General features: G+C 39.8%; 1 protein-coding gene across 7 annotated transcripts in view; it reads right to left on the bottom strand.

Annotated features, from left to right (window-relative positions):
- The window catches only part of RBMS3 (RNA binding motif single stranded interacting protein 3), a 705,639-nt gene that overhangs the window by 255,957 nt on the left and 427,210 nt on the right, over positions 1–22,472 (bottom strand). For all 7 annotated transcript variants that reach the window (XM_077177065.1, XM_077177068.1, XM_077177076.1 and 4 more), the window contains one exon: positions 5,238–5,329. In XM_077177065.1, coding sequence (XP_077033180.1) covers positions 5,238–5,329 — 92 coding nt within the window. The remainder of the gene's footprint in view (positions 1–5,237; positions 5,330–22,472) is intronic.

Genomic DNA, 22,472 nt, shown 5'->3' with positions numbered 1-22,472 from the left:
AAGCAAAGCCTGACAATTTCAATACTGAGCTCTAAAACTCCTAGAATCCCACTTTGGTTTCAAAAGGAAGGTTAGCTTCTCCTCCTAGCATCTTCCACAGTCGAAGCAGGAGTTGGTACAGGCTGAACAGTGTACCCCCCACTAGCTGCCAACCTAGCTCACGCTGGAGCCTCAGTCGACCTTGCCATCTTCTCCCTACACCTAGCCAGTATCTCTTCAATCCTAGGAGCAATCAACTTCATTATAACAGTCAGTAGGACTGTTAACCAAAAATATTATCAAAAAACTCAGTATCCTGAGGTTTTGTTAGCTAAAATTTGCAGACATTTCAATCATGAGTTAGGAAAGCAGTGTATCATGTGTCGAGGCCATATTTCATATTTGGTACGGACAGCATTCTAATTATTTACATGAAATTTTTAAACGGCAAAAACAAACAAAACTTTTCATTAAAATAGGTTAAAAAAACATTGGAAAAAGGGGTTTTCATCAGAGTTTTTCCATTTTAAGGATCAGCCCTTTAGCGTATTGGTGTCTGACAGAGAAAAAAGGGAAGTAATTTAAAAATAAGAGAATAGGAAGCTGAAAAATAAGCAGACAGAACAAACTTATTTGGTCAGCTGACTCATACCAGAGCAATGCTTAAAACCTACGCAAAAGTCTGGAAAATAAATAAGATTTTCTTCTGTGGGATTTCCTTTTCCTTGGTTCCTGGAGAAAATCTGTCTATTTAACTCTACAGCTCTCTGTTCCTCTTTAGAAGCTCTTGTGCTTGGCTCTGGTCTGTGGGAAATAGCTCCCTTTTATCTTTCACCTAGATGGTGACTACTCCCTGTATTTAAGCTTCTGCATGATGGAAAGATGAGAAAAAGATCACACAAGAAGCAAAATCACCACTGCAATTCCCTTGTGGAGGAAAACACATCAGAGCCTACTGGCACAGCCCTTTCTCAGAACCAGTTCCTGCAGTGTACTCTCTGGATGGCAATTACTGCAGCAGAGTAGTCAAGAAATGATTCCTTGGACTTAGACAACTGCCAGTGCTAATTAAATATTCCTTCAATATCTGCATTTTTCACGCAGGTCTTGAGGATGTCTAAATGCATTACATGTACAAAAGGAAAACCCAGAGAAGATACACAAGATCAAATACATTTTTCATCCTTATAAGAGCAGGAGTGAAAACTCTTCCTTTGTGAATGCATTTGTTTCAACACTCTTGATGGGCTGCTAGGTATTAAAGAAGCTATTAGATACTCTGCAAGAACCTTCCTTCACCTGAACTTTCACATTATGCAATCTTACAGCAGACTAGAACTGGAAATAAAAAATGGTAGAGAGAGATAAAAAATATCCCCCCAAATGTCTGTGAAGGGATCAACTGATTGCACAGTTCAACTGCAGGCCGACACAAGCTCAGAAGCTCAAATTTATTTAGACAGCAGACTTCTATTGATTTTTCAGGTGATTTAGACTTCTTGGCATCATTAAAACTTACATATAAAGTAGATTAAGAAGTGTCCTCATGAATGTGCAATTCTGGGTGAAGGACTATTGCAAATCCCAAGAATAGATGTGTCTACAGATTTTATTAGAACACTGATACATTTTTCATATGTACTAGGCTTCTTTGCCTACTTGTCTGAGCCAACTCCCATATTACTAAGATTCTCCTTATTAATTTCCCATATTCTGTCTATAATATTTTTCTAGGAAATGCAGGAAAGGAGCATCTGGAAAAAACCTAAACTGATATATAAATCATGCACATAAGCAATGGGTTTTTTCTGTCATGTTTCTGTAGTCCCTAGCATAAAGAGACAACCAAATCAATAATTCCTCTGAGATTTTCCAGAGGCATATCAGTTGTGCCATTTTTAGTGGAAGACAAACCCAAAAACCCACCTGGACTCTACGAGCCTGACCAAACAGACACTACATGTACACAAATGAATCTGCATGTCCAAAGGCACACAGGAAGCACACAGCAAAATAAGCCAGGCCAGCTAGGAAAACATCCCTCAGCAGCTGCATAGCCGAGGGATCAATAAATGAAATGCTTAATAAGCACTTGTGAAAAAGATGGACAAACTTAGATGAACATAGGACAGCAGAAGTGGTCAGAACTCCTGATTCATGTACCTCTGAGAGAGAAATGCAAAAGAAGCCCGGTGACAACACCTGAGTGCAAGAGCCTCACACAATTCCCCTTTGGGTGGGAGGTTATGTGGGTCCTTGTGTGTGTCCTTGTCCCACCAAGTGGGCCAAACAAGACCTCATCTCCTCAGCTGCCACCGCTACCTCTGCAGGCATACTACTGCTGTTCCTCTCCCTCAACTGAATCCTCACCCGCCTGCCTCAAACCAGAACAAAATGAGAAATTCAGACGTGCTTAACAGTTGGGTTTTTTTCCCTTTGTGGGTTTATGGGGTGTATTAGCCTCAAAAGAACAAGTCTTCCAATACTGATGGGACTTGGAGCATCAATCCACCAGAGTTTAACCTTCTTCCAGAGGCAGCACTCTGAAACAAAATCAGCCAAGATGCTGTCCAAATTCTATAAAAAAAGAGGGAGGCAGCTGTATTTTAGCATCGATAAAATGAGTATATTTTACTCAAGTATCCACAAGATACTTCTGCTAGCCAACATGGTCAGGGGTTCAGTTCTGCTTTTTGTTTTTCAAAGAAGATTCCTGGATTTCTATGAGAAAAATTATATTGTGTTAAAACTGAGAAAGAACCACTCTTTCCGAGCAAGAGCTCTCTCCAGGAAAACATCACAGACAATACCGACACTTCAGCATATTTTCTCTCACTACTGAAGAAGGCCAGCACATAGAAAGGGTTGGCCAATGCCTCTTTCACCTCTACTCAAAAGCATCCACAGCTGGACTGAGATTTTTTGACACTTGCTGAACACAGGTTACAGTCTGTCTCCTCTCTGGCCTCTACACAGGGCAGTTTCACTGCTTTGCAATGCAGAGTAAAAGAGGACACTGATACTATGAAAGCATGGCACACAAAAGGTTCAGGGAATTTCTTCAGACTTAACTTTTTTTATTTTGATTTTATTTGAGAGCCACCATTCACCACTAATTAAAGCAGCTCTTGAAATAAAACTGCTCTGGCTAAACTTCCAGAAATTCAGGTTACATTATTGTTCTGCCCCTTTCCTCGAACCTCTTCTGAGCCCTCACTGTTAATTCCGACACTGGCAGGTAATGCTGTCTTTCAGTCCTGTTATGCAACTTGGCTTCCAACACATGCAAGAACTAACATGTTTCTCCAATGGATTTGCTTTCCCAGGCTCCTGCCTTCTCGGCAATGCGAGGTACTTTGTGTGGAGTCATCTCAATTTCCTTTGAAACCTCATTTTTCTAAATACTTAGATTTTTTCAGAGATAAGAAAAGTCAGTTGTATATTTATCTTGAGCTATCAAACACACTAAAAAGAATCTATCTGAGATTCCAGGCACCATGGCTAAATAATAAAAATACAGTCAGTCTTATGCAAACAAATCTGTACACACCAGCCGCCTCAAAATCTCACAGGGCAAAAAGCTGCTCCTGCCACAGGTTCCCCAGAAAACAAACCAACCAAGGGCTGGTACAGCTCTTCCCACTCTGAAAACATCAGGCTTTGCTTTTAGCCCCTCAATATTGGACAATCCAAACCACAATGTTTTAAGCCACCATCTTTTCTGGTGTTTCCACAAACATAAGTACTGCAATTGTTCCTTGCTCTGAATCCTGACAACCCCAAGCATAGATTTATCTTTCAATCCTATCTTTAAATCTATAATTTTAAATCCATAACTGTACAGTTCTATATGGATTTAGATTTTTTACAGATTTATATAGATTTACTCCTTTCTAGAAAGGGCTATTTGATATCAATCATTAGGACAAAATATATCTCCTGTCTATGGTTTCTTTTCCACAGCTTGACTAATGCATTAAATTGCCAATATTTTAACAAGGAGCTGCTGTATGTCTGAGAAATAAAATAGCACAATCCTTAGCAGAAGTTCACATTCTTCTGCTTGCCATCTTTTACCCATTTGAAGCAAATATTTTTTATCACCATGTGTCAATAAAAACTAAGAACCAATAAAACAGCCTAGCTTGCATTGTGGGATGCTTTTAAACAGAAATACATCATTGACATCCAGCTTCTTTCAGGCACAGTGAGTGTAATTCAGTAGAAGGAAAAGAACCTCATTTACCAGCAATTACTTTTCTCCCTAAAATAAAATAATAATAAAAAACTCATACACCAAAACAAAACTATGTTTTTACTAAGACATCACTGAAAAATAAAGGTTTAAACCACCAACATTCCTTTAAGTGGAAATCTTCAAATCTGATGGTTGTTTATCAGTTGATTTCCCTCTTTCTTTGTAATTACCTGTTTGTTTTCACTGTTTTAGATTCTAGGACAGCATAATTTCTAGACAGACTAAATCAGGCATTATTAAGTGCTTTTTGTGATTCTCAGGCAAGGCATTTTTAAAGTAGAAAGCAACAACTATTTTTGCTAGCTGACACAGTCTAGAGCTCAAAGACACATTATTCCACCTTCAGAAAGGCAACAACTGGACCACACAATGGTCATTACTATAACCCCTGTCTCACCATCAGCCCCTTTGCCTGGGTACAAGGGACAATTCCAAGACCAGAGTGACTGAGCTCACTGTTCTTGCTACGGCTCCTGCAGCCTCTGTGAGCAGATGCCAATCATCTCCAGACAGCCTTTAGCAACTATTCTTTCAGTAACCTTCTACACTCTCATTTATGTCCTCAAAACAGAAAAAAACCTCAACAAGCAGGAGAAGCCAAACCTAGGCAGATCAACCAGATTTTGCTACTCCTTCACAGAAGCTCATTAGCCACATCAGAAAAGAGTAACTTTCCAAAGCAAAGGAACCAAATGAAGACAACTTCAAGGTGAAGAAAAGGCAACTATTGCACCCAGCACTTAGCAAAAGGCATTTCCAATGCTCTTCCACTTCAGTGCTCTGTCTTACAACCCTCTACAAACAGGGGGACAGAGAGAGAATCAGAGCAGAGCCCATTACATGAGACACAGCTCTCAAGAACACAGACAAACCATGGAGCCAAAGGATGAAAGAATCTTTAGAATAAGCAATCCAAAACCTTAAGAAAAACAGGAGCAAAACAAACCCTAAATTTAACCCAACAGCTGAAGTAAACCTGCAATGACAGAGTTCTTCTTACCTTTGCCATCTGAGCCTGCACGCCATTTGCTTTGAGAGATGCTACTGCTTTCTGTGCTGCTGCGGGACTGTCAAAATCTACAAAACCATAACCTGGAAAATAAACAGAAAAATACAGATTTTCAGTATTATCCATGTGTATGAGCACAGATAAAGATTTTATTTTCATAAAGGAGGAAAATCCATTCTTTCACACAGTCTCATAATCTTGCAGTAGCACTGCCACCACACCTGTATTTGTCACATCTTTTCTCCTGAACCTAGTGGGGTTTAAGGGAATGCAGTGACCTGAAGCTTCAAAGTGCCAGAAGATATGAAGCAGAGGGGGAGTGTGGGCAGGTCTTTGTCTGTCCTAACAAATTAAAGGTCCCTGGCAGCAGAAGGGCACACACATGCAGTGCTCTGAAGTCCTGCCCCATCTTTTCCATAAGAGGAGGCAACATTATGGACCTTCCTGGGATACAAAGCTACATCTTGAAGTGGCTGGTTTCACGAGAAAACACTCCTTCTCCTTTGTATGGCTTTAAAGCCATACAAAGATTAAGCTTCAGAAGAGGAGGGCAACAAGTCTGTGTGGCAGGCTGGGGCCATGTGTGCAGGGGCAGGGAGAGCAGCCTTCCAGCAGGTGGGTCCAGTTCAGGGAGAAATCCCAATGTGTGCTCTACAGGCAACTGCCAGATAGCTCTAGAAGATGGTGAGATAGCAAAGTCTCAGCTTTGGTTAAACCACATCCCTTTCATCCCCCTGCTCGCTCTGCTGGAACAAGGGACAGATCTCTGCCAGGAATTGCTTTGGGGTATCATCTGAACAACAGCTTAGAGTTAGATCTTAGGGATTGGCAAGGGATAATCATCTGCTTTTAAGGCTCTCTTACTCCCAGTATTTGCATTAGTTTAGTATATTAATCAGACAGTTACTTCCTATCTTCTCCTCCTCCCTCTCCATTTTTTTCTTCCTTTAGCCAGCAACACTGGTATGTTCAAGCAAGCCCAGTGCTGTTATGTCCCTAATGGATAGCAAAAACTCTGAAAGTATTTTTATTTTCCTAAAGACATAAAGCAGGGGTAAGAAGGCAAGGGATCGACTTTTCACAACTTTTAAAGTACTGAGTTCTCTCTGACCTTCAACAGCATTCAAACGTCTTGCTCATAAAGATTTCAACTGAATTAGGAAGATCTAAAAATCTCACCAAGCACCTATTTAGGCAGCTGCCTATATTTCACAATCCATCCAGGGAAAACCCCTACATCTTATTAAGCAATTACAGTGCAGGTAGGCATGTGCTGCTCAGACAAGCTGTGGCCAAGGGCCACATCTTTGGCTTCTCCCTGGAAAGCCATATGGATGAAACTGAACCGCCTGAAAGCTTTAATAATATTAGCACAAGCATATTTATAGCTTCTTTGCAGACATCTCCATTTACTAGGTCAATACACATCCTACAGGAGGCAACCAGAGATATGATTTCCTACTGTATCCATTTGTATTTCTTTTCCCAGCCTTTCTTCCTGCTCCTCGGAGACTTCATTGCCATCCTCTCTGCACCAAATCTAGGTATAAGATTATGTGCTTGTTATTACCTTGCCCCTCAAATTACAAACATCTCTATTAATATTTTGGTATGCATACATTGCTCAATGTCCAATCATGAAAGAATTTTGTGCACATGGATGTTTTTGTTTCTTGGCTTAAATCTCGTCCAGAAAGTTTTAAGAAAATTAAAAGAAATAAGAAAAAAGAAACAAACAAAATTATTAAAGACACTGCTGACTTATGGAGCGTGAAAAGCACTATTTTGTAGCAAAGTCAAGATCTGAATCATTCTTTTCTTTGCTCAGTTTTCTACTTTGGTTTGTTTAGTGGAGGGTTTATTGTCATGGGGAGGTCTGGGGAGGTTTTTTTTGATACAGCGTCACTACAGATTGAGGGACACTGCGATACAGACACTGACAGATTGAGGGACACTGTAATAACAAATCTAATAAACACTAGAGTTTGATCAACTTGGGGATGTGAGGAGAGCTTGACCTTCTCTGATTCCCTCATTTGATTTTCCTTTTTTACTGCAAGCCATTTTTAAATCAGCTTGTCCTACATTGCATTTTCCTTTGCAGTGCTATCCAAGCTCTCTTCTCACTGCAGAGCAGCAGTAAAGCTGATGCTGCTTTGAACTAAAAAACATGCTACAGGACAGCAAGAGTCCTCCCTGGAAGGCTTTGCCCTCTAGAAGAGAAACTTCTGGGAGGAAGAAGGAGATACAATTAGATGCAACTTCCAGTTTCCTATATGAGAGATCCTGACAAGAAGCCAGAGCTGTCAAATGGGAAATCTGAAACATCTTGGGAAGTGATGAGATGGCTTCTATCAAACACTGAGAAAATTACTTTTTAGGACAGTGAGGTGGTCTTCTCAGGAAACTAAATTGTTTTTTATTTCTCACCATTTCCATGCCCAACAATTAGAAGGTAAAAGTGCAAAAGTAATTTTAACATTGTCATTAAAAACAGATAATGAAGTTAGATTTTTATATTTAGCATCAGTGTACAGTGCAGGTTTCATGCATGAAGGAATAGAAAGGAATTTATTTTTAATCTGACTTTCTAGACAGCACAGTAATTATTCACAGCTAAGTTAGTTTTGCTTGTAAATAAAAACCAGAATGTGTAAGAGTATTCCGGAGTTGTATCATAGATATCAGATATATCTAGCATAATAAATCATTGAGGAGTATCATCACTCCATAATATCTAAAACCATTAATATCTTCTATGAATTTTTTCAGTGGACACCAAGGGCAATATGACCATATCAGAGATCCAGTGGAGTCTCAAGACAAAAAACCCTACATCTTTAGCTGCCCATTATGCATTCTAGTATTACTACTCCCAGTCTCACTGCAAAGCTGTTCTTTTTCCTTCCCTCAAGCTCATTTCCATTCCAAGTATCTTTTTCTAGCCCTCCCCCCTCCTGACACATCTCTGCACCACACACAGAACATCAGGACAAAATCACTCCATAGCTGAAAACCCATCCAAAGAACATCAATCTGCTGCAAGGGAAGCCAAGTTCCCAGGCTGTTTCAGCATTCAAGTATCCTTACAAGAACCCTGCAATGCTATATAACAGAAAACCAGGCATGATGCCTTTTTGTACAGTTTCCCTTCTTCCACGTAGATGTTTACAGTCTATGTTAGTGACCTACACTAAAATATTTCATTTGTTTATAATCTCACTTCATTTTTTGTGTCTTGGGCACTAACTAAATAGTGTTGATTTTTCTGTTTGGGTTATGGGTTTTTGTGTGTTGAGTTTTTCTTGGTTTTTGGTTGTTTTTTTTTAATATACTTGTCTGGGTGGATGAAGTTTAGCCCCCACAAAAGCTAAAACTGGGTCTTGGAACATCCTCTCCAGTGTTCTCCAAAGTGTAAAAGAAGCCCCAAACTCCCTGTGCTGAGAGTCCTTCCCTCTTGTCCAGGCTGTGGCTGAAGTGGGTTGTGCTCCCTGCCAGCAGAACTGGGCTGCTGTGGCTGCCCCTGGCAGGTGCACTGTGGCTGGGTTTGGCTGCTCCAGCTTCTATCCCTATTCTGTTCCCTGGTTCCTCCTGGGAAGAGGTAGGAAAATGGCTGGAATCATCACCCGGGATGAAATTCAGATCAGGGTCTGCCAATCAGACACTGCTCTAAGAAAACACATTTCTTTTTCCTCCTTTAAAAATAAGTGCAAGCCCCACCAGACTGTCCCTCTGCTAGACTCAAATTCCACAGCTTTTTTTCCTTCTCTTTTCCCTGCATTTTTATTGCAGTGTTCACTGCCTTGTAAACATTCTGGTCAATGGATTATACATTTTTTCCCCCCAGGTTTTATGCAGAACATCATGAAAAACAAACTCAGATTCAAAACCAGGACCTTCAGACTGTGCTCACAAGAATCCATCACCACCACAAAAATCAAAACCAAAACTTTTCCCCTTTTTTTTTCCTGAAACATCCTGACATTTTCCTTTAAGATCTCTAAACACAAATAAGGAAAGCTGTGCTGTCCCCTACTGCTTTGAGAGGTGGGAATTGAACTTATCACTAATATAAACCCCTCACCTCAAGTGTACTTAGACTAAGGGTGACTTTGGTATTCCAGTGCTACAAGTCCTCCAGGATCCTAAGGTTTTTTGTAGAATGTCACATTTCGAGTTCCTACATGCAAGCACACATACAAAGAAACCCAGGACAAGACTATCTAGAATAATTGTTAAACCCTTCCTTTAAGAAATACAGTGCCTGTAATTTTGTACTGGCCTGATGCCATTAGGGCTAAATAATTAAATTTTAAAAATAAAACCAGTATAAGGGGTTTTTTTTTACCTGTGGGGGAAAGAAAACAGCTAAGCATCAGCAAACTCAAGTTTATAGCTAGCTGCAATAAGTGCTACCCAAATACACTGGCAGACACTAAACATCTCCGTCTCCTATAACCTAAATGGCTGGGGGCCTCCCGGTCTCAGTTTCTCAGTTCCATAATTAAGCTTGGCAGCAGGTTCAAATGAATTAAAACTGAATGTCACTATTTCCTCAACAAATCCCTCATCCTTGTTTTTTCTTACTTGTCAGGAGAAGACCAGCAGAACAGCAATTAGTGGTAAGCAGTGCAGTGAAAAAGAACCAAGCATACACTAATTAGGTCACTCGCCAAACACGTTCATTTCATTGGCAGATTTAATCAATGTTTTCCTGAAATGTCTTAAATCTCCTATGCTAATTTAAAGTTTTGTTATTATTGTTACTTTAAACACAGATGGGATGCCTGGAGATTTTCAATTGCTTTCCACAAATCCATTTCAAAATAACAACCCCTCATACAGTATATCAAAATTTCGGCACAGGTTTTAGGAAATGGCCTCTAATTTGATGCCAACATTTTTGTGCCTGCAAATACCTACAGGTGCAATTTTGTGGATTTAAGTAATTGCAGGTGTGGAGGGCTCTTAGACATCAAACTCTGAATTGCCCTGATATATCGGGTACTTAGGGGCAATGCCAAATAATTTAAGGGACTGCTGCCACTTGAGGTTCCCATAATTCTTGTGAAGTGCTGGATGGTGGCACAGAGCAAAGGTGAGCTTCCCCTGGCACACATGGGCTTTACACTTCACCTCCAGGGAGCTCTGCTGGTGTAGTGACAGGAATGAGAGCCTTGCTGCCTTTATGGAGCATTGAGGCAGCTCCTCAGTCACTGCTGAAAGCAGCATTAGTTACTCAGAGTGCATGTGAACAGCAGTTTTGGGGTATCCTAGCAGCTTGGTCCCCCAATTAGTGCTTACAGCTAGCATACCAAGCTAGCTAATTGCTTGGTATGCTAGTTACTAATACTAATTGCTTTTTTGCATGGAAGATGCTCTGTTGGCAGTCATCATTGCTGTTGCTGTGGGAAGGGGAGCTGCCACGGCTGCTGAACGAACCTGCACCACACCAGCCTGCCCTGCCCTCCCTCCTGTACTACTGCACAGCCTCAGGTCCCTGCAGAGGCTCCATCCTTCCTGCTGGCACTGCCCCCAGAACCAGCCCACCCACGGCCCCACAACCACCAATGGGTTTGAAAGGGCAACATGCAGCCAAGCCACAGCTCAGCAGCCACCTGGTCACCCAGGGTCAAAATAAAATGAAAAAAGAGGCCAAAGAGCAGGAGAAGTGTGGTTTCCTAGAAGTAAGGAGAGGAGCACCCTGGTATGCTGCTGACAGACAGGAGCTCTGCAGACAGGAACCTCTGGCAGGGGGCTGAGAAAGGAGAAGCCATGACAAACGAGGGAAGATAAGTCAGGGATGGTGAGCTCTGACACAAGGACAAACACCACATCTGACCTCTGACCAGGTGCTGCTTTGAATCACTTGAATTCAAGTCAAACAGTACCCTCTGTTTTCTGCTTTCCACACAAGCATGGAGAAGAGATGGAGACCTGGCCCATCCAGCCAGGAGACTGGCATGGAGTCTGGGCACTAATTCAGCCAGTGTTCCTGGCTCACTGACCCTGAAAGCACCTAAATATATTGATGGGGAGCTCACACATCCTGAGGAGCTCTTCTGGTTCCACTGATGCCAACTCACTTCATCAAAAGAGTTAATGGTTGGTTTCTGTAAGTTAATATCTTTGCTTCCTTCCTGACAGATGGAAAAGGCCAAATATCCCAGGCAGCTCCTACTCCTGCCAGGCCCTCTGTACTAGGGGCTGATGTGGGCGTTTAAGGGAAGTTGTGGCAAAGCAGGAACTCCAGCTCTGACATTTTCCCACATTGGAGAGCTTGACTTGGTCACAACGACTCCTTTTGGCAGCATAAGACACGTAAATTTTGCATAAAGTTACATAACAGTGGAGAAACTTTTAAAAGATGAACACAGATTTGCTTATGTGTAATTACAATTCCACTATACCTAAACTTTTTTCGTAGGTCGGATGTATCAGAACATTTGGAACTGCACTTGCCACCAGTATACAATGTTTTGTTTTAATGTAAAAAAAGTTCCCAGTCCTTGTTTCTGACCATCTAGAATTCAATATACCAGATCTGAAATTCAGAACAGAGAAGACTGAGCATATCACACAGGTTGGGTCTTCAAGGAGTGTAGAGGTTGTTTGGACAAAAAGGAGGAAAAAGAAATTTCAAGAGAGTGCTTGCTTTTTTCATCAATGTTTCTGCTAATGCTACTTAGAGACTGGAAATTAAGAACCACCCCCAAAAGGAAATGTGATGAGGGAGAGGAATACCAGCTTAGGGAAGAGGCAGCAGTCAAAATTACTTGATGAATTAAGTAGCCATTAAATAGAATATATTTACCGTAAATACCTTAATTGAATTTTATGATATCACTTCTACATATCTATACACATATATGCACACATTTGAAGACACAAGCATGAAGTTTTGACACAAACACTAGTATAAGTACACAGCTAAGCAAATAATATAATCAAAGATAATATAATTATCAGAGATATTTCTCCTTCACACTTAGAAGAAACCTCTAGGATTTCACAAAAGCCTAAGTTAATTTGAGTTTTCAAGTTCACTTTTGCCCAGCACTTACTTGGAGTGTCTCTTAAAAGGCAGTATTTGTTCTGACAATCAGTCTGCAAAAGAAGTGATTATCTAGTAATTTACTATGCAATTTTCAGACATTGTTTTATGCTCAGATAAAGAATCAAATAAAAGTTTTAGAAGCCTTGGAAAATTAGAGTTAGCAAGCAGAGAGGTTGAATCACCCTTGAACACAAAATTCTTTCATTGTTCAAATTGTGCTAAAATATTCCTACAGCTCCAAATGCTCAGAGTAATAGTAAAATAGTCTACATCATTACTATTTTTAAATCTCTACTTTATAAAAATGTTCTCAGTGGCTAGAAAGTGGTGAATCATCACCTTTTAATTAAAACAGCTAATATATAGTTAGAAAAATAATTGGAAGTGAAGACTCTTAAATGCAAGAAAGAAAAGATAGTCCCTTCATTTCAGGTCACTCCCCAGAGATGCACCTACATTGTTAAGTATGCATATATAGCTGATTTTTTTGTTTGCTTTAGCTTGATATGGAAATACAGCACAAAACTGTCACTTTGATTATGTTTCTGCAGTGATTTCTTTTGCTTCTTGCATTATTTGAATCCCCTTTATAAAAGGAGAACTGCAGAAAAGCAGCACTAACAGAATTTTTAGATATCTCTTTCCAAATACATTCTTAATTTGAACATTCAATTACTTTGAATTAAGCAGAGTGCATATGAATACAGGTTATTATTAATTGCATTGAGTAACTAATGATAATATTTTAATGCAAAACTGAAGTAGGAAACTCATGATGATCTTTAAATGTATTTTAAACTGCTTCTAAATTATTTTTGTCAATCTCTGATAAGTAAAGGAAACAGTACAAAGACACCTACAAAATTTTGCTATGTGGGAAAGAAGTACTTATACAACAAGTAAGTAACTATATGTATATGCATTTTCATGTCTGTCTTTCTGGAACTTCATGCTTCCAAAATCTTAGTCTCTGAAGGAACAGAAGCAGATCTCAAAACTGACACAAGTTCTTTGTGAAAGATGGTTACAATAGCAACTGTGAGGGAGAGAGGCATCAGAAGTTATGAATTTAGCAAATACACCTATCAAGAAAACAGTATTGCACTTAAGTACCCTCTCTCAATTTTCACTGCATTCCTGGCAATTCAGAACCCCAAAGACTGGTGAACTGAAGAAAATCCTAGAAAGAGCACAAACACAGCCATAAAAATCCAGATTTTGCAAATGGCAGAACACAATTTCTTTATCCCTAACAATATGACAAATGTTTGGGGCCTTAAAAGTGAACCTACACGTGCATGAATACTTATGGGTAACCCTAATTGCAGCATGTCACCAACAGAAAGAGACCTTTGTGAGGACCTGTCAAAGAACAAAAATCTTGGTGGCAATAAACAGAGGGAAGTTGAGAAATATTTCCTAGTATTTTCTAACGCATGAACTTGGATTAATCACACAAAACAAATGATGGAAAATTCATTTCTCAAGTTACTAAATATGGACTGACTAAAGAAAACCATTGCCAATCTCACAGTGTCAGAAGAACAAGAGATAAACACACTTTTCAATCTTTAACTTTCAAAGTAAATCTCTCTGCAAGTCCCATTGATTCACTGTCAAAATTCAAAATGAAGAGTACCTCTATTTTTAAATACAGGGATACCTTACATCTACAATTGCCATATAAACCTATGGGTGATTCAACATTACACTTATTTACCACCATAAAATTTTTATCAATACATTAGTTGTATAATGTAATCATTAAGATTATTTTCACTAGATTTCTGTAGCGTGAGACAGTCATTGTGGTTCTGCAGCTGAGCTAAATTTCACACTTGAAGCCATGATTGAAGGCAGAATGCTCTCCCAAAGAAATACAGCAAGAGTAGTGCTTAGTTACATATTTATATAAAAGGGAGGGAAGGATACAATAGCTGTTTCTTTCCTTGACTGGAGAAACACTCAGTGCCTCACAATATTTCACAGTACCCAGAACAAAATAACCTGAATTTGCAGTTTCAGATTTACATCACCTGCTTTGAGATCCAGAGTTACAGTATCAATTAATAGTTTCCCTGAAAAACTTGAAAGGAACCCTTACACCCAAGGCTGGAAAAGGGTTTGCTTTTTAAACCACTATTTTTTATATTCACTTTCCTCTGATTACAGCGACGTCCAGATGCCGAAGTTTCAAAATACCACAAGAAAGACTATTTTCTCGGTATTTCCAGACAGCAGGAAACACTGACACTCTCATGAGAAAGTCTGCTCTTCTGAGGTTTCATGCTCAGTTATGCAGACTCCAGAGCTTTACTTAGCTTGGATAATGTTTGGGTAAGATATGAAACCAAACCTCATGAGATTTGTCCATCACTTATTTTAGACCTGAGCAACTTGAGTAAAAAACCTGGTGTAGAGAAACAGTTTAGGAAAAAATCATTCAGCCATTACTTCTGAAAGCTCCCAGTGCCTGTGTAAAACAACTGATTTTCTTTTCTAAATATTGGACCTCAGTTTACCCAAAGCTAAGCAAGTTATCCACCAGCTGTTCACCAAAAAGGCACATAACCTAAGAAACTGAGACTAATTCCATCTCCTGAGGACTAGTCAGAAATGAACATTAATACTGTCCTGCATCTCTCAGGGCTGGAATCTGGCATGGCATTCCAGCAAGCATTTATGGACAGGCAGAACAGAATCTATGGGTGCTTTACTTCTAGTGCACCACACCCATGGAAGACAGCAGTGAAATACAGGGAAGGGGGGAAATGAAATCTCTCAGCAGCCAACTCTACCAGCACTCATTTTAAACAGTGATACTATTCTAGGAGGCAAAGGAGGATGTTTTGTATCACCCAGGGATCTTTGTCAGAAATGAAATATTCCATTCTCTTCTTCCCAACACTGGATTGCTCAGCAACCTTAACATTAAGTAACTGCAAATCCTTGCAAGCAGGAAGAAACAATCTGACAAGAGAAGATGCACTTGGTGATCACACTGTGATTACTGTACTTTATTAAAAATAATTTTCTTTTCAGTATGTTTTGACAAGAAAATGGAAAGCATCTTGTGCAGGCTTCAGGAAATATTAAAATAACCCAAGGTGATGAACGTGCTATTATACAGTCTGTTCCAGAGGGAGGATGCTCAAGTACTGAAATGGTTTTCATTTCAAATACACATTCATTTTCAAGACACCGCACTTGAAAAATTGGACTGTATATTTGTCACACAGTAAGCAGTGATAAAGAGCACAGCAATTTATGTTCTTTATGCAAACCACTTGTAATTCAGAAAACAACTATAGTTTCTAAAAGGCAGCAAAATGATAACACTTTCCCAAGAAAGTGAAATGTTTTTTTCGTGCCAGTTGCCCAATTCTAGCATGCCAACCTTTGCTGTGATAAACATTTTGGATAACATGCAAAGAGCTCCTATTCCAACCCATCAACACTCATGATTTCTTGGAGCTTTAGGCAGAGATGAGCAATACCTTCTGAATATTTCATATTTCTAAGAAAAGGATCCTGATACCACCACCACCATCATGCTAAAATACTGCTGACCTTTGAGCAAGATGCCAACGTGTTTTCAAGAAATGACTGGTGGTAAAAACCAGCATTCCACCTGTGCTATGGAGGAGAAGCACAGCAGAGGTGGACAGCAGGATAAGCCACAACACAAAGGTGAGAACAAAATCCATTTTAAAGACACAGTGTACGTTTTTGCCAAATTATTTTGGACTTAGTATTTCAGACAATCACAATGGCAAGTATCCTTAAAGTTTTATAGTTATATTGCCCAGGGTGTTCTTTTTTCTTTTGCAGTTAAATACCAGTTGCACCTTCTGAGCCTTTTTTCATGTATCTATCACATTTATCTGTAGCCTGAAGTTCCAAAATGCTATTATTATGGTAGCCAGAAACAGCTATTAGGTTTCCAGGCTGGGACAAAATGAAAATGAAAATGAAAATGAAAATGAAAAGAGAAGAGAAGAGAAGAGAAGAGAAGAGAAGAGAAGAGAAGAGAAGAGAAGAGAAGAGAAGAGAAGAGAGAAGAGAAGAGAGAAGAGAAGAGAGAAGAGAAGAGAGAAGAGAAGAGGAAAAGAAAAGAAAAGAAAAGAAAAGAAAAGAAAAGAAAAGAAAAGAAAAGAAAAGAAAAGAAAAGAAAAGAAAAGAAAAGAAAAGAAAAGAAAAGAAAAGAAAAGAAAAGAAAAGAAAAGGATCAGAAAATCTCTTTTCAGGACCTCTAATTCCATTTTCTTCAGATTTGAGAAAGTTCTGCAATGTAGGTAAGTGGGAGACACAGATAAAGTGGGTAAAGTGCACGCTTTTAATCAAATCTGAATTTTGAACTAGTAGAAGTTTCCTATCACTAGAAATCCCATATCTCTAATACATGAAAAAGAATCAAGTGGATAATACAACATTTGAATCTGAAGCAAACGCGTTCATTCCTATCTTGAATTTTAGGCTGCTCTTCAGTGTCAGCTTGTGTGTAACATCATTCCCTGCTGGTACAGAACATGGGGGTCCCACCACAACACAAAGGTCTGATGAAGGTGCTCACTGAAGCCCATGCTGAAGCCACCTGGATGATGACTGTGAGGCATCAGGAGGTCAAACCAGCAGGAGGACAATCCCCTGTGTGCAAATGCCAATATGTAGGAAGCCACTTGCACACTGAAATTCATGGCCACAACCAACCTTCACAGAGCTTGTAGAGAAAAAAATAAGGCACAAATGAGGGATTGGAAGAGACATCCTGGGTCTTTCTGGAATGTGGATGATGAAAACTCAACATTAGATGACTACATGGGGTTACATCAGTGACTTACATAGTTCTTTTAATATCACCCTTTACTTACTGGAAGGATCTCGCCTGATACATCCTTGTACCAGATATATTGCCTTCACAACTGTGGCCATTTATGGCTTGGGCACTTATAAAATCATCTGATCCTTTCCCTAAAAATAATTTTCCAACTTTCCATTCAGGATTTCTTCTATTACTTGCTAAGTAAATGATTTTACTATTGGATTTTTTTCTCTTTCTCTCAAAATCCAGTCCTCAGGATCATCTAATTACCTCTTGCCTTGTGTAACAAGCAGGTATTAAGGGAGCTCTGGCAGCAATATCATTGAAGAATAAATGAGAAATCTGATACATGCTTTAGAAAGAGGGGCTGGGCGGGCATTGCTGATGGTGGTGACTGCTGTGTTCCATCCTGAATTCAGATCATAAGAATATCAGCAAGGACGTTCAGTAGCTTTTCCTAAATGCTCAAGCATCCTCTAAACATAAAGCTGTTAAGTTTAGGGTCCCCAGAGACTCTTAAGGATGTAACTAAGAAGCAAACTCATTGATATATGTTGCCAGTGAAAGGCCAAATGTACAATGGAAAACCACTTTCACCACATTAAGCCAGTTTAAGGTATGGATTTCAAGGCTTAAAAATAAAAGGTAAATGTGAGGAAGGCAGATATGCTAAAATATTCTTTTTAAAAACGAAACTGAGGACAAATCAGATATAATCATATTCTGTTATTAATGAGGGATAATTTATTATAAAAAAAAATCCCCATTTTTATAAATTATACAGAGAATTACTGAGATGTCCAGGTCTGCAGTAGTTTGCAGAGAGTGGTTGTGCATCACTGTAGTACAACAAATAAACAAAAACGAAAAAGGAAACAGCAAGGAGTTTAGCTGGGACACACAAACCCAGCAAACATATTTTGCCTAGGAAGCCAAAATGCACAAAAAGAGAAAAAGATATTTGAAATGCCCAGCGGGATCCTCATATAACACATCAAAGAAATAAAGAAATGGCAACCAAAAATTTTTTTTTTGGTCTTTCATGAAAGAGTGCGAAATCTGCCACATTTTTGTGTGTGTGCTCTTGGTCAGTGCCCGAGCCTTCGTTTGCTGTAGCAGGCGAGACAGGGAATAGACACAGGCACTGCCGCGCATCCCTCACGCAGACGCCAAACTCATGTTGGTGTTGTCAATGCAGAGATATGTAAATGTTTTGAGCCTGAATGTCTGCTTCCTGTCAACAGCAAGAATTAGCCAGACAAATATCCGGCAGGCACGGCTGTGCTTTCGTAACAGTGTAAATGCTGTACTACAACATTTGCTGCTTGCTTTATTGCTGGCCTGTAGCTCTCAAAGCCATTTCTGTGACCAAATGCAAAGGGAAGCACCTTCCCACACCACCACCAGACACTGAAAGCAGTGAGGGGTGTGTATGGAGGAAGATGGTGAGGTAGTAGCTGGCTGAAAAAATGAACACAGAGTTACTCAGGTCCCATGACCAAAAGGATGCCCACAAAAGGAAACCCATCTCATTTCCATTACACAGAGATGGCAGCAACTTGCTACTCTACCTCTACACCTTCCTAGGCACCACTTTGTATTTCTGGGGCAGACCTGGACTCCTTCTTCCAGAGGTGACACAGGCAGGTGGTGCATCAATCAGAAGATGGCATGTTCACGCATTTCTGTATATAATGCAACCAAAAGATCCTGTACTGGGTATTTCTATTACATTGAGTGATATTGTGTTATATGATCCTGAGAGCAGGTTTATTTTTCACTTCTTAAGGGCAAGGGTAGGGGGTAACATGGAGCTGAGGTGCAAATTCCTTCACAGGACAGGTTTGGAACCTTTGACAGAAATGGGGATTGCCATTTATCCTCATTTATTCATGGGGTGCAACAGCTTCACCCTCCCTAGTGCTCTCTCCTGCACTAGAAGACAATATGAGGTTCCAGCAACAGACAGGGAAGACATTTGGAAAGAGAAGACCTCCCTAGTCTTCCAGAAATCATACCATTCTGTCATGTCATTTTATTACTTATTTTTTCTTTTTTCTTCCCAGATGGTTGGGACAAACATTACACATGAAGAAGAAGAGTAGCCTTTCCTTGCCTGTATCTAGAAACAAGCAGATGGAGCAGATGAAGGATCTCATGCAAAGCATGATGGCGTGACATGATGGGGGACAGACTACAGTATTAGACAGCCTTTCCCTCCCTAAGTCTACATTACATCTAATTAGGATGCCCATCTCACCTTCCTATCATGGATTTTGTCACTTAGGAAGTCTGTATTTATTGCATCAAGGCATTGTTGTCCTGGATAACAAAACCTAAGATCTGTTAAAAAAAGAAATTAAAAAAAAAAAAGTCCAGCAAATTACATGATTCCAATCCTAATTCACACATGTGGCACAAGTGCATTGCACTTGTTTAACGGGCAACCAACAGAATCAAGCTTCCCTCAGGAAAGTCAACATTTTAGTGCACGCTAGGAAAATTAAGAAAAAGCCATCTTCCAACCAAAAAACAAACTCCACATTTAATAGCTTAAAATGAAGCCACTGAAGACTAAACATCTGGGCTTTCTGGATATTATCCCAGATGCTGCGTGTAGCACCAAAGCTCTTCATCACAGTATCCTCTTAAGAATTTGAGTAAGATCATTCCCCCAGTATATGTTGCTTCTCTGCAGGACATGACAAAAACATGCCTGTTGCAATAACATCTCTTTGCTATGTGTGTGGAGATCACACAGAACCACAGCATTTCAGATTCTTTTGGGTTCTCCAGGACTTCACATAACACTAATCACCTATCTGCAGCAGTAGCAGCAGCAACCACCCATGTGGATGACAAAAGCCAGTTAGAGAGGGTTTATCAGAAACACCCTAATAAATCAGCAGTGCTTCTAGAACTTCCACTGGGGGTCAGTGGGATTTTTTGTCTCTGAAATGCAACAGGCACATCCACAGTGCATCTCACCAGCATCCATCAGAGACCTTCCCACCAGCATTGAACAAAGAGCTATTGCCTACATGGCAAAGAGCAGTGCCTGAACAGTGTGGTCCTCCCAGAATATTTAGGACTGTTTCTCGTCAAGTATAAAAAGAACTAGCAGAGCACCACTGTGTCACTGGTTTCAGTACTAATTTGGACAGGCCTACTCAGTACAGCACTGTGCTTTTGAAAACCCCAGTTCCTGAACAACTCGTTTTGAGATCTCCACTGGTCCCATCTTCCAAACCATACCAGCTGTGCTGAGAAGCAGCCTGGATTTACTGGGACTGCTGCACTAAGTTCTGGACCTGGCTCTGTGCAGAAGGTCAGACTGATCGGTGGATACATTTAAGCTCTGCAAATTTCTGAGAAAGAGTGTGTGGAACATGGCCACTGGAAAGCAGCTGAACCAGCGCAACATTTCATAGGCCAGAGGCACACAGATTATAACTATAGCCAAACTACACAGTGTGAGAGAGCCACACAAAAGACAAAAGTATTGGATAAGGCTGAAACAGAATTAGCCTTAATAGACAGTGCCTCCCTAGAGCTTTTATGCTCACAGCCAAGCAAAACGGTTCTGCACAGGAAGACAAGAACTGCAGACTTCTGGCATGGGTCTTGAGACATAAACAGTGTGAGAGACTTGTTCCCATAGTAGAACAAAGAGGTGAAGCAGACCCCCTTGAAACAAACAATTCTTGGCCATCATACCATCCAAACAAGCACAAATAAAATTAAGTGTTTCATTTAAGCTTTCCCTTTTTTTTTTTCAAACATATAAAGTAGAAAATAATATTTTTAAAGTTGCTGGCTTTTTTTTTTATTTTATTGACCTTCCTCTAGCAAATCACTCACAACCACATTCTCCCTTTTTTTTAGATATGCTGGTAGTAGAAAGCTCTGTTGTAGACTTTTTGTTTCTTTTTTTTCCAGACAGCCTAGTCCATTTTTTCCAGTCCTGAGACAATCACTCCTGTTCTTCATTTTCCTCCTCTCCCTGTTCCTCTAAGGTGACTTAAAAAGAGAAAGACTCACAGAATAGGCTAGAAAGATGGCTTGATTAATGACTTTTCCACTCCTGTAAGGAATTTCAAAGGAATCATTCTATCCAGGGATGACAACAGGGAAGATGTTTCCACAAACCCCAGTATGCTTCCTGCAAACACATAAGCATCCCAGTGCAGGCAAGGAGAGAGTGAAGATCTCCTTCTCTAGCAATGCAATTCTTTTCCTTTTCTATTTGCTTTTTTTCCCTATACTTTCTGTTTTTCCCACACTTTCCATGTTTTTATCTTTCCTCTACTGTGTTTTATGTATTTCTGTCATTTTCTTCCATCATCTCCTCTTTCCTAGTGTTTTTCTAGCTTCTTCAGCCTCCGATTTCCTTTGTTAGCTAATTTCAGCAATTAAGATGGAAACAGTAGTTCTCAAAAAAAAAAAAAAAAGGAAAAAAAAACCACCTCAGCTTTTAAAGTTGAAACAAGAAAACTGGACTTTGAAAAAAGGTGAAAAGTAAGGACAAAGGTCTGTTTTGAAATGATAGTGCAACAAAGGAAGCAATTAGGGAAAAAAGTAAAGTGAAAAATGAACCCAAGTTTTCACTCGGAATTCAAGTTTTATTTCAGTTGAAAAAAAAAAGTTCTTGTCCAATATGTTTCTGTACTTACTGATTTTATCCATAATGAGGAGTAGACTTGCCAAAATATCATGAGAGTCTTACTAGTAATGAGACTTTTAGACAGAGAAAATACCAGAGTTTCTAGATAAATCAGAAACAGAAAGTACTAAGTACTTAATGGAAAATTTCTCTCATGAAGGAGAGCAGACCTGTATCTCAAACAAAACCAGGCCCACAAATTGCTGTATTTACATTTTTAGTAGTCTGCCACGTTAATCAACCTTCTAAGATTCAGTCTAGTTGCCTCAGGAGGGGCTTTGTTATCCACACCCTGCAATAGGCAGGACAGTTTGGTCCTGGCTAAAGGGCAAAGGGCACAGAACTGAGAACCCAAAACCTTCTCTTGATGGATGCTGCAGCCTGAGGTTGCAGCACATTTCTAGTGCAGTTTGAGAAAGGCGGTAGAGTCTGCTGCTGTCACAGCTTTTGGATGCCTGCTGCAGGGATTCTCTGCTGCAACTTGCTTCACAGACACTTGCTTCTGTCCTATAAACACACCTAGAAAACATTCAAGTTGAACTTGGGGCCTTGGAAAGTTCCTGAACACACTTAATAGAACTATCTTTTTATCAAAGGAACATGTATGAGAGGATTATTATTATACTTTCCAAGTATGGTTGAGAAGTAAAACTTAGAAGAAAAACTTGTTCACCAAGGACAATT

The sequence above is a fragment of the Agelaius phoeniceus genome, chromosome 1 (genome assembly GCF_051311805.1).
Source record: "Agelaius phoeniceus isolate bAgePho1 chromosome 1, bAgePho1.hap1, whole genome shotgun sequence".
Classification (NCBI taxonomy): Eukaryota; Metazoa; Chordata; class Aves; order Passeriformes; family Icteridae; genus Agelaius; species Agelaius phoeniceus.
This window is presented reverse-complemented; position numbering and strand designations above follow the sequence as displayed.